The following is a 15,887-nucleotide window of genomic DNA, read 5'->3' as shown; positions in this document are numbered from 1 at the left end:
GTAAATGTACCACTTGAAGACCAAACTACTTAATTGTTTTCAGGTTCTGTGCTAAAGGAATAGTCCAGAGAAGTATGGGACTGGGAGAGCAAAGTCCCTCCCATTTTAAGTGACGATAAGGCTCATGACCACCTGAGGAACCTGAATGTCCATAAACCTTAGAGAACCTTCCAGTTCCTGAAGAGGGCCTGTAAGAAAGCTGGAGAGGGAATATTTGCAAGGGCATGGAGTGATAGGACAAGGGGGAATGGCTTCCCACTGCCAGAGGGTAGGGTTAGATGGGATATTGAGAAGAAATTTTTCCCTGTGAGAGTGGTGAGGCACTGGCACAGGTTGCCCAGAGAAGCTGTGGCTGCCCCATCCCTGGAAGTGTTCAAGGCCAGGTTGGACAGGGCTTGGAGCAATCTGGTCTAGTGAAAGGTGTCCCTGTTTGTGGAATGAGATGAGCTTTGAAGTCTCTTCCAATCCAAACTATTCTATGATTCTATGAATAATTACAGGTATTAGTCTGACTTTATTCCCAATGAATATGAATGAAACTATTGGATAGCATCCAAAGGAGGGTAATGAAGATGGTGAAGGGTTTAGAGGGGAAGCCGTACAAGGAGTGGCTGAGGGCATTTGGTCTCTTCAGCCTGGAGAAGAGGAGACTGAGGTCAGACCTCGTTGTGGTCTACAACTTCCTTGTGAGGGGCAGTGGAGGGGAAGACACTGATCTCTTCTCTGGTGGCCAGTGACAGGACCTGAGGGAATGGCTGGAGCTGTGTCAGGGAGGTTGAGGTTAGATATCAGGAAAAGGTTCCGCCCTCAGAGGGTGGTCAGGCACTGAACAGGCTCCCCAAGGCAGTGGTCACAGCCCCAAGGCTGCCAGAGCTTAAGGAATGTTTGGACAATGCTCTCAGGAACAGGGTGGGATTGTTGGGGTGTCCTGTGCAGGACCAGGAGTTGGACTCAATAATCCTTGTGGGTCCCTTCCAGCTCAGCATATTCTACGGTTCTATGAATATCTAAACTTATTAGATGCTATAGAATGGCATTTTTTAATGTGGAAAATGTCATGGAGTATTAGAAGAGGACATTAATGAGAAACTGTATACATATGACCTTTACTAAGTTCCATATCAATGATCTTCTGACCTAAATTTTATTTTCTATGCATTATGTAATAGTGATACATGTAAGATTTTCCTTACATGCTGCATGCATGTGTCAACAATCAGAAAACACTCCTGCAGTAGTTTGAGCTGAAATAAACACATTTCATTGTAATAAGAAATAAATTAATATAATAGTTAAGAACAAGTATCCCTTACCAATAGCCTTCCTAATAAGCTAAGTAGCAACTCTGCAGCTGGCCATTCTGGTTTATTGACTGTGGAAAGAAGATCTTGAATAAAGTTCTCAAACAGTGGTCTGTAATCTTCTTCCCCTTGTTTACTGCCACATCTGTTTAAATCAAAATGCATGTTTGCAAGTGAATTTAAGAGCCATTTAAACTTTTCTTTTGATGCAAAGAGAACTAATTCTATTTTTAGCCAGAAAACCAGTTTTATGCAATTCTAAAAAAAAAAAAATCCAAAATATTAGCAGAAAAATTGGTTTTTTCCATTTACAGACAAATAGTTCAAACATTTATCACTCCAAGTTGCACTGCAAGTAAAGCAGTTAATCCAGGGTAGTAGAATTTAGTTACTAAGGTTTTTTATTTATTGTTTTGAGGCAAAGTCTGCATTAACTTGGATAAACAAAGTAGGTAAAATTCCAAAGCTCAAGCTAGAGTGGGGTATTTAGAAGGTGTTATGTCCTTAAACCTGGTCTGACTTAACTCACAGTGATAAGGCATCTCAGTATTATGTTCCAGAAAGGTTAAAATCAGAATGTTAAAAAATCAAAAGATAACATATGTGATAGTGTTTCACCTATATGTGACATCCCTAACTTTAATTATAACAGAAGTATGCAGAGAAATGGCTAGATAGCTCATAAACAGAGTTTTGGCTTAACAACAGAAATCAACATGATAAAAAACCTCAGGACTTCTTACAAATCCTTTGGTTATTCAGGTTTGGTTTTTTTCCCTGCTGAGCTATTGACATTCCTAACTTTACCTAAATGAAAGTAATTTTAGGGTTTTTATATTTTGGTCCTTTTGATGACTGAAATAATCTGGTTTCATCACTTAAATATTTACTCAGCCTTCTCTTCCATGTTACAAATGAGTAAAAGATCCCTGATAAAAGGATCCTATATAAATTATCATATAAATTCTTAAATGTGTTCTTAAACCCTGCAGACTGTTCCCTAGATTTTTTTTCCAGACAGGTAGCTCTGCAAAGTGGTTTGGTTTGTCTTAAGGTGTGACATTTTATTTGGAGTTGGTTTCATCAATACACTAAAGAATGCAACAGTACTTACTTCTTAAGGAAAATAGAAAGGAAGTTTTGTGCTGTTCTCATGGCTGTTTCATATGAGTTAGTCATAAGCACATCTTGATCCACCTAAAAATAACAAGATGTATTTTTCTAATATTTTAGCATGCACAGAAATATAATTTCCAGACCAGCCTTTCTCATTCATCAAATAATTAGAGCTGACATAAAATTAAAAGGCTTGATTACTAGAGCACCATTATAAAATATTATACCTACAAAGTCATTCCTGTAGCAAAAAAAAGAATTATGGCTCTTTAAAAAAAAACTTACTTTTTTGTTTGATTCCTCCTCTGAATTAGAATCTTTTTCTGTTGATGGCAAATGCACCACACACTGAATAAGCTGCAGAACTAGTGCTGTTACCATCTGAATATACATAGGCTCTCCATCAGTGTCACTGCTGTTTAATCTGTTAATAAGACAGCATTAGCACTAAAACTAAACAAAAAAACCAAACCAAAACAAAAAAAAACCCAAACCAAAACAAAAAAAAAAAAAACAGATTTTTTTTTTGTCCTAAATAACATCTTTCCTAAATAATAATGAAAGCTAGGAATCTGTGTTATACACATTTATCTTGTCATCTGCTCTCTTATGCAGTGAAAGATTTGGTCTAACTAAAATGGTAAGCATTATTCTCAGTCCAAAGAGATGAACTGAAACAGCTCACAGATGGGACATCAGAGTGTCTGTGAAGTCCAGCAGCAGAAAAATCTTCAGAAATATTTAATAAATCAAACACATCCATGCAAAGGCACTTACTAATAGGCTGATTCTGTATAATGCCATATCCATTTCCAACACAACATTAAAAAAATAGACCAACTTTGTAATAATAATTTAGTACTTATATATTATTCAATGTATCTGAAATGTGCAGGAATTTTAAATGAGAAATTAGTGACCATGACCTGGACTGGCTTCTACAAGAGTTACACCTATGGTAATCTCAGGTAGTGCAACAGACAATAAACTTCAGCATGCAAGACTGTCTTTTAAGTTGGTATGACCAGCATTAATACACTCTACCTCACATTTCTCCCTTTCCAAGTGATTTAACCTGATAAATAGTGTGGTGTTTACTACCCATATGTACATCAACACCACTTAGTGTTGCCTTTAACAATTTGAAAAGGTGATAATCTCTGACATCATTTTCCCTAAATTATCAAAATAATAACTGGACACAAAACAGATTGCAATTATTATCTTTATAAAATTATCTCTAACTACTTGTACAGAGAGAATATTTTCCTATAAAATTTTAGGTAAGCTGCACCCTTTATGACTATAGCCTCAGACAGGGAATGTCCTTCAACAAGTTAGAGCTAGGACTCTAAAGATAAGCAGTGCAGTCATGGCCTTGAGACAGTAACTTCCTTATAGTAAAAGTCCCAATTCAAAGAGGGTATCTACCATTTATGCTCCTATGCCTAACACTTTCCTATTTACTAGATCTCTCTAATGTCTATAAACAAAACAATAGGAGATACTAGGAATAAGCACTCATGTTAACATTAGAATTGCTGAATTCAGCTTCAAAGTTTCCATGAATTTAATTTTCCTGGATATTTCCTGTTCATCCACCCTGGGTCAGACAACCTATTTCATTGACAACTTGTCTGTCTCCAAGGAAAAGATGTATGGAAGCAAGGAACAAAATCAATAGTCAAACCAAATGTTTTAGAATAAATTGGAGCATCCAACCCCAATTTTAATTAAAATCCATCCCAGGTCAGGTTCTTTCTCTAATTTAACCTGAAACTATACTATTATTCAGAAGATGCACTGAAATCCAGCTGAAGCACTTAAAAGACAGTTAAAGCTAACTGAGCAGTTTCTAAATGAGACTCAATCAAAGGAGTATTAGATTGATTTCATGGAAAGAGTGCTCTGAGCATGTCCTCAAAGAAATTCAGACAGAATTTTCCTATTATGCTTTAGCAATGACATTGTATAAAATCCATATAAACAGAACCAAAGCATTTTCCAAGAAAAAACTTTTGAATTCATAATAACATTACAGTCATTTACATACTTAGTGAGACAGATAAGATATTGCAATTAGTTTGTGTTGGGATTTAGGATCCTTTCCTTTCTTTCTCGAAACTAATTTTTCCCCAAATGTGTTGCTAGGAGACAATAACGACCATGTACTTAAGGGAGACAAAAGAAGTGGCCACAGATCAGGGGAGGGGTGCAGCTGGTTACTCTCTCTTTTTACCTGGGGGTTTCTCTGGGAAGGGCAGAGATACCGTGAGTATGGAATCGGGCTGGGGAAAAGGGGTTGGGTGCAGCCCCTAGCTCTCTTGTGCTCTCGGCATTGGGGGGGGGCAGGAAGAGAGGCTGCTGTTGCTGTGAGGAGAATTTGTCACCACTGTGGGGCTCCATCTCCTGCTGCGTTTCTTCTACTGTGAGTGGAGCTTTGCTCATAAGAGTGGCCGTTGCACTGGGACCTCATTAACACTCTACTTCACCAAAGGACCCCTCACCATCGAGCCCCTTTTCCCCCCAAGAGAGCCTGCTGTGCTCAGGAGCGGGGCTGTTGCTGCCCAGCTCCCTGCCATATCTTTGCCACTGCTCCAGGTTTTTGCTACACTGTATGTAGCCCCAGCATCCCCTGCCTGCCAAGACGACCCGTGTTCCCAGCTACAGCTGCAGAGCTTCTGATCCATCTCATCTACCAACCCAGGATTTTGCTCGTTCCTGCCATGCCAACTTGCTACTTCCAAGAGTCCTGCTGGGGCACCGGGATTGACTGCTCCTAGGGGTTTGTAAAGCAAGCCCCTTTCCCATCCCTTCCCGTCTTGGTCAAGCTGCCATTACCCATGTGGCCGCCAAGCTCGCACCACAGCGCCCCCTGCAGCCGCGGGGGAATCATCGCACCTGCCCTGCCCACCGGGAGTCACCAGCACCCCTGTCGGCTGTGACCAATACTACACCAAAGGGGAAATTATTTAAAGAGCAGGGAAGAGACAGTTTATTGGGTTTTCTGTTCTTGTTTGCTGTTGCTACCATTGCTGTTGTTTGTTTGCCTTGTTATACATATACACACTAGTAAAGAACTGTTATTCCTTTTCCTATATCTTTGCCTGAAAGCCCCTTAATTTCAAAGTTATAATAATTTGGAGAGAAGGGAGTAATATTTTCCATTCCAAGGGAGGTTCCCACCCTCCATGGCAGACACATGTCTTTCAAACCAAGACATTTTGGAAGCAAGCATAAATATGATGGCATAAGAAAGTGATTATTACAAAATACATTTGTCAGACAATTCTGCTCTCACTGTAGAGGTCTTGAAATATCAACCTCTAACAAAACATAGCTCATGGAGTCACAGATTTTTAAAGAACAAGTTAACACTGAAGCCTAAAATCCTACATCTAAAAAACTGTAAATGTTGCTGTCTACAAATTATCAATCTATGTCAGAATTTACCTGAAATTTCTCAAACTCCTCTTGCTGGTTGGTAGTCTTGCGAGGGAAGTGAAAATTTCTTCTAGTATTAGCTGTCTATGTTTTTCATACCTGGAGAACACCTATTTAACAGTAACAGAATTGTTAAAAAACTATTTGTTGTTACATAAAATATCACTTGTTAAATATATTTAAAAATTATATATAGAAAAATACTCTTTACATGACATTTAAATAAATTATATTTAATGCATACCTTGCTTTAAATGCATTGCTTTGTTTTTTCAAAGCAAGCATTTCTTTATAAAATACATAAAACCCTTTTCAAATATAGCTTTTTTAATCTTCAAATAGCATAAATGTGTAATAGCTCTTAAAAATATAATGTGTTTTAAATTTTGTTGCCAATACTACAATACACTGAAAGTCAAACAGTGTAAGGCTAAGGTATCAGACTCCAGTATAGAGCAAAAGTCTGTGGTAACATACATTAAATGAGAACACATGTATAGTTTTAGAGCACATGTGAGAAAACGAAGCTTTGATGTTTGCCTGACATGACATATTAATTCAATTTATGGAGTCAGGATGGTAGAGTTTGCCTCTCCTTTTGTTCAGGAAGAATTACTTTTATAAATACTGGAGTACATAATCCTTACAAAGATGAAAAACTTTCACTTGAACAAACACATCTGTGTGGCACTGCAGTTTTCCTGAAAAAATATTCTATCTGCCCCATGAATTTTTCACATAGCCACCTCTTCTGAGGAAAATAACTTGTTCTATTATATAGTTCTATTATATATTATATAGAACTATCTTACTAGTTCTATGGCTTATACCATTGCATAAACTAATCTTAACAAAGGAGGTAAGAAAAATCACACTGTTAAGATTTCTTAAGATGAGGAAGGGGTTTGTGTTTACACTTTAAACAGCATAACCAAAATTAAGTAAATTCCTTGGCTTATGTAAGCTATTTCTTCCTATAGAGTACTCTGCAAATGGGAGGAGCTCAAGTAGCTTAAATATTGTTCGTAGATTTTGATACCAAACTGTAAAAACATGCAAGAATAAAATTAGTTCTAAGCTCCAATTCTCTACCAGCAAAAATATAGCCGATATAAATGCCCTAATAACTCTCAGAAGAACATGAAACTACTGCAAATTAAAAATTACTTACTGCAGTCACTAATTTGATGGCACATAGCTGTAGTTCACTGACATTTTCTACAAAGAAAGGTGTTATTCCCATAGATGATATCTATGAACAGAAAGAAGTTATTGTAAGTATATTTGACTATTAAACTGATATTTATGCATTTTCACAAGTAATTATTCATTCATCAGGTAAGGTATTCAACAACATGTATTCATTCATATGGTTTACAAATAAAGTTATTAAAGGATATTTTAATACAATCAGATTCAACTTTTCTTAAGTGTACAATAAAAGCTATTTAAGATGTGAACATTACTACAGAACAAACTAGTCACTACTGTTAATAATTCAAAAGTTTGTACTGGTTTCATATTTCATGTCATTGAGACAGTTACACTTTACAGTCTCTGGAAAAAGAAAAAATTCTCAGACAAAAATTTTTCTAATAAAACTTACTTGAAGAATAGTTGTATCAGTGAGAAGCTGTATCTCTAGCAACTCTGACAAACTGCTGACAATGTCACAAACTTTGTTATATAACATAACTATAACTCTTTGCTTGTGGGTGGAACACTTGGCACGTTTTGCTTTTGAACTTAAAACACCACCTAGAAAATAAAAAATATCTTTAATCTTTTCAGTATTTCACATCAGATATTAGAAAGATGATAATCTTCCTCAAAAAATGTCTCCAAAACAAGTCCATGACTACAGCTTTGTAAATGAAATTTTTTACAAAAGAAAAACTATTTAGTAAAATCAGCTGGAAAGCAAGAATTTAATATTTTCATAATTGCTTTGAATTCTGGATCCAAGATTCTTGAAACCATTCCTGAATACCTGCACCTCAAGATATGCATATGACAACAAAATGCAAAACATTTAGCATACTAACCACCATGAGGATCCACTCTATACACAGGATCATACTGAGGATAGAGAGTGTTTTGCAAATGAAATTTTGTGTATTGAATAACTCTTTCAATTACATCTTCAATATATACAGCTTTAGGCATATTTGGTGATGTCATAATATTGATAGCAGTAAGACAAGCATCAGCAGATTTTGTCACTCTCTCCATAATAAGATCTCTCCATAATCTCTCCTCATCTTCAGTGTCATTGTTCTGTAACAGGTGATAGAAAACAAGACTGTAAACAAGAAGTTAATTTTTTTCCTTACCAAGTAAAATATAACATTATTTTAATACACTTACATAAACACATACAAAATGCAGTATTACCTATATGATACAAAAATAGTTTGGTTTAGAAATCAACAAATGTTTGTTTTATTAGTAAAAGGTTTGTAACCCTGTTGGGGGTTAGGTTTCTTTCCTTTTGTTCCTTTTTAGTATAGAATTTTCCCCCATAAGTTGCTAGGAAACACTAACACCTGGGTACTTAAGAAAAACAAAAGAAGTGGCCAAGTTCAGGGGAGGAGGGGATCTGGTTGCAGTTCTCTTATCTGGGAGTTTCTCTCAGAGGGGTAGAGATACCACAAGAATTGGGCAGGTGAAAGACAGGGCTGGGGCAGCTGCTAGCGCTTTCTCTCTCTCGGCTTTGGAGGAGAACAGTCGGAGCTGCTGCTTGGGGAAGGGAATTCACTGCTGCTGCCGGAGCCCAGCCTGGAGCTGCTTCTTCTGCTGTGATGTGAGCCTCTGCTTGTGAGAGCAGCCACTGAACTGGGACCTTATTAACACCTACCTCACTAAAAGAGGGACCTATTACCATCTGCTTGGGTGCCCGGGATCCTGAGCTTGCCTCTCCCTGCCCTGCTGGGAGCCAGGCTGCTGCTGCCCCGCCCCCACTGCTTCTTCGGCACTGTTTTGAGCTTTCGCTGCACTGTAGCCCTGCACCCCCTGCCTGCTGAGACATTCTGCTGGCCCAGCTTGCTGCTTCTGAGAGTCCTGCTGGGGCACTGGCATCGACTGTCCCAGGGGTTTGAGAAGCAAAGCCTCTCTTCCATCCCTTCCCATCTCGGTCAAGCCACCATTACCACATGGTCCCCGAGCGCGTGCCACAGCGCCCCCTGCAGCCGCATGGGGATCATCACACCTGCCCTGCCCACTGGGAGCCACCAGCGCCCCTGCCAGCTGTGACCATCACTACACCAAAGGGGAAAGTGCCTGCGGCCGAGAAGGCTGTTACTGGGTTTCTGGCTCTGTTTGTTGTTAATGCTGTAGTTGTTGTTGTTTGTTTGTTTTATTATACATACTAGTAAAGAACTGTTATTTATATTCCCATATATTTGCTTGAGAGCCCCTTAATTATAATTAATTTGGAGGGAGGGGGTTTACATTTTCCATTCCAAGGGAGGCTCCTGCCTTCCTTAGCAGACACCTGTCTTTCAAACCAAGACAAACCCTAAGTTACAGGTCTTCAATATCTCACTGTGTTCTTCTGGTAAATCACAAAGAAGCTTTCTGTGTGTCATTGGGAAGCACTATGAAGGAAGACTGCCACATTCTCTATTTGAGAATTATGTACCTTAATCAAAATCTAAACTCATTCATCTAGTGTTTTCTTCAGTGGCTTATACATACCAGTTGCTGCTTTGATCAGTCTAATTTTTGCCACTAGAGAGAATTCTTACACAAAAAGACTGTTAAGTCACACAAAACTCATGAGAATACAACTTTCTCCAGAGACCAACTCATCTATATCAATGGGTTTAAAACATGTCTTATCAAATATGACCATATAAGGACTCAATGATCCTTGGGGGTCCTTTCCAACTCAGCAGATACTGTGATTTAGATTTAGCACAGGGTATGGAATCTCTGTATTTCTGTGTTTGCACAAGTCATAAAACATACATGAGGTTAATTATGACCACACAGCACTACTGAAATATTGTAATAATGTTATTAATAGCGAAACCAAGTGAAATTTTTAATAACTTCTCTGGTACAGAGAAAAATAATCTTTCTTGCCTGTATAAAAGCACAGGCTGTTATATTTCTTCCACTGTGGTAGGAATGTTTTATGGAGACATAGAAAAGTAGAAAAAAATTACTCAATAGTGCAAGTTACACCAGTTACCATGAATATTTCAGGATGAAACTACAATATTTAAAATTAGGTCCAAAGATAACCTAATTTCTCTGAATACATGTTTACTATAGTAAAACATACTGAAATAATATAAACTATAATTTTTCTTCAAATCTTAAATTTGTCAATCTTTTAAGCACATGCATATTAAATCAGGAATTCATTTCAGACACATGCAGTATTTGAAACTATCACTATATAGGACTCAAGTGAAGAAAACCCTATTCTACACAATGGTGTGAAACAATGTAATTTGAAAACTCACATGGTTAAATAATGTGGAAAGCTTTGATCCATCTTGAATATTCTTCTCCAAAATATTCAAGACTTTTACTGTTTTATCTGTTGAGAGCTAAAACAAGAAACAAAACACATCAAGCAACTGTAGGAACATAAAGGCTTCCAAATTGTGGAAAAAAAGTCCAATCTAAGTATTGGATCTTGATTTGTCAGGTTTCTGACACAGCATGATTTAGAATGCTGATAATAGAATTAAACTAGTGAAAATATGTTCTGAGACTGCAATCAAACTTTATTTTCAACCAGAAAAATACATAGAAACGTATTTTAAATTGCATAACTGTAATTATTGTTGTATAGTTGTATGCTTTTGCATTTGCTTCTAGAAACAGAAATTTACCAAATCTGAGTGTCAATCCCAAATTCTAGCTGACTATATAGATCTTTATGAAGACAAAATCCAAGTTCTATGGACAAGCAGAAATAAAATTCCCTGATACTTGAGTTCTAATAAAAAGGAGACATATTCTCAATAATGGTTCATTTTAAAAATTAGCATGTTGAAAAAAGTAACTCAAATTCACTTGCTGATGTTCTACAGAATTGCAATTAAATAATCTGTAGAATACGCTAAACTCCAGGAGAATTAGTTTCATTCATCCAGATACTATTGGTGCTCACCTTTAGAAGCAACAAAATTCTAATTTTATGCATAAATGTAAGTATGTATATGAATAAAACAGGTAACAGAGGTTAAGAGTGAGAACTATCAGGAAACAGAAACACTCAGGCTAATATCATGCTACAAAGGAAGGTAGAGAGAACAAAGAAAGAGCCATGAAGAACATCTAAATCTCAGACTAAAGAAAACCCTTTAGCGTGACTTGTATAAGTGGCTTCACAGACACTTCATAAACATAAAAAATGGTAATGAGGAGGTAAAGTAAGAATTTAATACAAGACTGCCCAGAGCCAATAGTTCTAGGAAGATAAGGAAAGCAAGAATACTGTTTCTAAAGGTGCGATACCAACAGTTTTTGCCAACAGAAAGTTCGCTTGAACAGAAGGTGGGAAGAGTATGGAAAAGAAATCACAATATGCAGTCTACAAAAAATTAATCTTATTATCAGCTTAAGCATTAAATCTTTAAAGTTTGAAAGGACTCTTAGGAGAGAGGAAGGGAGTGGGCAACTCAGTGTGATGCTGGATGGACATCAGATATTTACATTGCACTAATGGCATATATCAGCAAGGGTGGATTTTTTGGCTTTGCCAGCAGGTTCTGTTTTACTGTGGTTGCTCAACAGTAGCTGTAAGGAGCAAATTATGTGCTTTTGTGAAAGTAGATTAATTATTAGATTTTACTGCTCAGGCATGTGTTACCTATTGGCATATAGCGCTCTGAGTCAGCCCTAACACAGGGGACCATTTAAGTCTTGGCTTCAGAGACAGTAACAGTTAAGATGTGGGAACTTTTTAAGCACTTCAGCAGAAGCACAACTGTTCACAGGATTTGTCACAGATACACCTGAAGAGGGTGGAATATTAGAGGGGGCACAATTTTTTGTATGTTTAACAAAATTTAATGTTCAAAAAGAGTTAAATACTATGAAGATGTACCTTGTCCATAATGCCCATTGCCTTGATTTTTGCAGATTCACTCCCCAACTCACTAAGCTGATGCTTTCCCAGTAGCAGTTCTTGTGGAATCTCATCATCATCACCTTAAAAGAAATTAATTAAAAATTATCAATCACATTTCTAATAAGACTTCAAGGAAACCAGTACTTTAGAGTCAATATGAAAAAGCCAACTGAAGAAAATGGACTCATTTTCCAAATAGCTAGCATATCATAGTTCCATCTAATGAAGACTGATGATGACAACTTTTGGTGGTGTTAAAATGACTACTTGTTAAATATGACTGAAAGTCCTAGATTAAAAATATTTTTAATCCAAGGTTGTAGACACCATAGCTGTAGTGATTTGCTTATTAAGTTGCTCCCTTTGTTCTAGTTATAAAAAAATTAACAAATGATCTGTTATCCATTTCAAAATAAAGTCATGTTGGTCAACCTGAGCTACTTCATATGACACTTATGCTAAATTGGCTTAGTTTCTACTGAAATGGGTAAGGAGCATAGTGATTCAGTGCCCCATCCATAAGAGAATAAGCACTCTGCTGCTGAATTGAAGAATCAATCTCTGTCAGGCCAAAGGCCACAACAGATGCAAAATTATGTGCCTCAGAAATTACCGGTGTATTTGGTGTGTATGTCCAGGTTTTGGTAGCGGGGGGACTACAGGGGTGGCTTCTGTGAGAAGCTGCTGGAAGCTTCCCCCATGTCTAACAGAGCCAACGCCAGCTGGCTCCAGAATGGACTTGCCACTGGCCAAGGCTGGGTCAATCAGAGATGGCAGTGATGCCGCAGGGATAATGTAGTTAAGAACAAAAAAAAGTTATTGTGCAGATGTAATTGGGGTGAGAGGAGAGTGGGGTGAGAATATGTGAGAGGAACAACTCTGCAGACACCAAGGTCAGTGCAGAAGGAGGGACAGGAAGTGCACCAGGTGCCAGAGCTGAGATTCCCCTGCAGCCCATGGTGGAAGACCATGGTGAGGCAGCTGTGCCCTTGCAGCCCAGGGAGGGCCACAGGGATGCAGAGATCCACCTGCAGCCTGTGTAGAAGCCCATGCTGGAGCAGGGGGATGCCTGAGAGGAGGCTGTGACTCCGTGAGATGCCTGTGCTAGAGCAGGGTCCTGGCAGGGACCTGCGGACACGTGGGGGGAGGAGCCCACACTGGAGCAGGTTTCCTGGTAGGACTTGTGACTGTGAGGGACCCACACTGGAGCAGGCTGTGCCTGAAACCAACCCCATGTAAGAGTGATCCATGTTGCAGCAGTTTGTGGAGAACTGTAGCCCTTGGGAAGGACCCATGTAGGAAAAGTTCATGGAGAACTGTTTCCCATGGGAGGGACCCCATGCTGGAGCAGGGGAAGGACTCCAACTCCTGTCCCTGAGAAGTGTCAGGAACAATGGGCGATGAACTGACCATAAACCCCATTCCTGTTTCCCTGTGCCGCTGGGAGGGAGGAGGCAGATCTGAGAAAGTGGGGGGAAGGTGTTTTTAAGGTCTTATTTTACTTCCCATTATTCTGCTCTGATTTTGTTAGCAATAAATTCAATTAATACCTCTAATTCAAGCCTGTTTTGCCCGTGATGGTATTTGATGTGGGATCTCTCTAGGTCCTTATCTCAACCCATGAACCCTTTGTGAATTTTCTCTCCCCTGTCCAGCTGTGGAGGGGAGTGAGAGAGAGGATTTGGTGGGTGCCTGGCATCCAGCCATCTTACATTAGCATTCTTTACAAAGATACAATTGACAGAAGATACCCTAATGATGTCCCAAAGAGGTATCCTTTCCACTCCAAGAGACTATTATTTGTCTCATTGTGATTTATGTCCCTTTTGGATTCTGCAGTGAGGAAGGATATTTTTCCTGTAGTAGCAAATGAAATTGGAAAGGTAAAGGCCTCCACTAAAGGTAGAAGCCATATAAATGTGGTATACCACAGGGTGTTTCACAGGCTATTAAATCACAAAGAAGGAAATTTGAAAATACGGAGATGCAAATTCCTTTCTTGTGTTTTTAATTAAGCATTTTGAAAATTTTTGGCATATTACCAAATGCTGTAAAATCCATGTCTTCTAAATTTTCCAAAATATTCTCTATTGAAGCAGCAAATCTTTTGAAAGTAGAAGAATCCATCATTTCTGGTGAAAAAGAAATGTATATATAATTATTTTATATACAAACCATAAAATACAAACTATAGAAAATAAATATTCTAAAATTACCTTCAGGTGTTAGTTTAGGTTCATAAGCTTTCCTCTTCTTTTGTTTTTCTTTTTTCTTCATTTTTCTAGCTACTAATTAAGAGAATAAAGGATTGTTTACACTTTTTATGCTTATATTCAATATTACATGTAAAGATGGTTATTTTGAAATGTTTAACATATCCTTTAAAATGCGCTAGTATTATGGAAGAAATTATTTGTTTAAAACCATCAGTTACCCTCACTGAGGCTAGGAAGAGGAGAATAATCATCCATCTCAGAGTCATTGGGACTGCGATTACGATAACGGCCACTACCAGAAGTCCTCCTTCCTTCATGACAATAACCACTTCTCCTATGGTCACCAGAACTTCTTCTATCATGTTCTTCATACTCCCAAGCTTCATCTCTATCCTTTTTATGTCTTTTACGAGAAGCTAGAAATAAAATGCATTTTCATTATAAGGACAAAAATTCTACTTTTAATAGCTAAAAATTATACATTTGCAAGTTAAATACTATCATATAGATGTTCTGTAAAACAAGCAAACACTCTAAAACTATCGTATAAAAATCTGGTATGGCATTATTCTAACAATTTCTACAATTCTAACAATTTTGAATTACATGAAAAAAATACCTAAAACTGGGAAAGATGAGCAAACATTTAAAAATAAAAATTTACAGGGCATTTGCCATTTTACACAAAGGAAAGTAGAATAAATCAAAATAAGTTGCATCCTTTCATAACAGAACACTAAGGTTGTCTAAATTCTATTATCTGGTGTCCATGTTCCAATTCAGTGATAGCTTTGCCCATCTAACACAGTGAGTTCCAATGAGACTTGGTAACCTAGTTACTTAAAGATATTCTGTTCTGCCAAGACAACTAAAATTTTGTCTTGATATATATTGCAGGAGATTCAGTGTAAAGGAGAAAGCTGCAGTCACAATCCTGGGCCATGCAGCAAGTATATACCACAGAAGGTTATTAAAATCAGTTTTCAGTTAGGACCAAAAAGCCTCGCACAATTGAATGTTGAAAGACTGGGACAAATGTTCTATACAAAACCAGAAACTTGGTGGAAATAAAGTGTGTGTGTAGAGGAGAATGGAGATTTCTTTGTTTTCAAATATAGTCCTGAAGGGCAAAGAGTGCTAAGATGTAATAGAAAAAGGATATGGAGAAAGGAGGTAATTTCATCCATGAAATCAGCCAACTCTCCATTATCAAAGGTAACAGGAAAGCAAGGAGATGTCTAATGCAGACTTTGCTATGAAGATCAAAATGGCTCCAAAACATTACATTCTACACTAGAAGAGTTTATTATTCATGTGAACTTGCATATAGCAGCCCTGACATCTCTGTGTCTCTACCAAAGCCTCCTGAAGTTTAGAGAGGTATGACTGTACAGTGGGTCGTTTCTGAGCAAAATGGCTCCAAGCATTCAGACAGAACTGGAACAGAATTGACAAGTTCTTTCCACAACCCCAGTTTATTGAGAAGAACAGGAAACATACCAGGATATAGTCAATAGTCAGCCCAGGCTCAGAACTAAGGAAACCAATATTGAGTAAGAGGTGATACTAATGCTCTGCACTGCACCCTAGAGGGCTTCCACTTTTGAAAACTTCTGCGCAGAGGTGGTTCAAGTGTTAAAGGTAATAACTTAGTTCATGTTTTTGAGGTGTTCTGCTTATGGATCAGACTTGCTTCTGGAGACAGTACAGTCGTGTTCA

The 15,887-nt window shown here is 37.9% G+C and overlaps 1 protein-coding gene across 4 annotated transcripts in view; it reads right to left on the bottom strand.

The window, feature by feature from the left end:
- The window catches only part of LOC118701528 (nipped-B-like protein), a 167,396-nt gene that overhangs the window by 30,199 nt on the left and 121,310 nt on the right, over positions 1 to 15,887 (bottom strand). For 3 of the 4 annotated variants that reach the window (XM_036406183.1, XM_036406185.2, XM_036406184.2), the window contains 12 exons: positions 14,387 to 14,584; positions 14,169 to 14,240; positions 13,995 to 14,084; positions 11,929 to 12,032; positions 10,334 to 10,420; positions 7,907 to 8,138; positions 7,468 to 7,619; positions 7,033 to 7,113; positions 5,871 to 5,971; positions 2,703 to 2,841; positions 2,416 to 2,498; positions 1,314 to 1,446 (listed from right to left, as the gene is read on the bottom strand). In XM_036406183.1, the coding sequence (XP_036262076.1) occupies positions 1,314 to 1,446; positions 2,416 to 2,498; positions 2,703 to 2,841; positions 5,871 to 5,971; positions 7,033 to 7,113; positions 7,468 to 7,619; positions 7,907 to 8,138; positions 10,334 to 10,420; positions 11,929 to 12,032; positions 13,995 to 14,084; positions 14,169 to 14,240; positions 14,387 to 14,584 (1,472 nt within the window). The remainder of the gene's footprint in view (positions 1 to 1,313; positions 1,447 to 2,415; positions 2,499 to 2,702; positions 2,842 to 5,870; positions 5,972 to 7,032; positions 7,114 to 7,467; positions 7,620 to 7,906; positions 8,139 to 10,333; positions 10,421 to 11,928; positions 12,033 to 13,994; positions 14,085 to 14,168; positions 14,241 to 14,386; positions 14,585 to 15,887) is intronic. The other variant, XM_054517780.1, reaches the window with a different exon arrangement.

The sequence above is a fragment of the Molothrus ater genome, chromosome W (genome assembly GCF_012460135.2).
Source record: "Molothrus ater isolate BHLD 08-10-18 breed brown headed cowbird chromosome W, BPBGC_Mater_1.1, whole genome shotgun sequence".
NCBI lineage: Eukaryota > Metazoa > Chordata > Aves > Passeriformes > Icteridae > Molothrus > Molothrus ater.
Note: the sequence above shows the minus strand (reverse complement) of the source record. Positions and strands in the feature narration are given on the sequence as shown.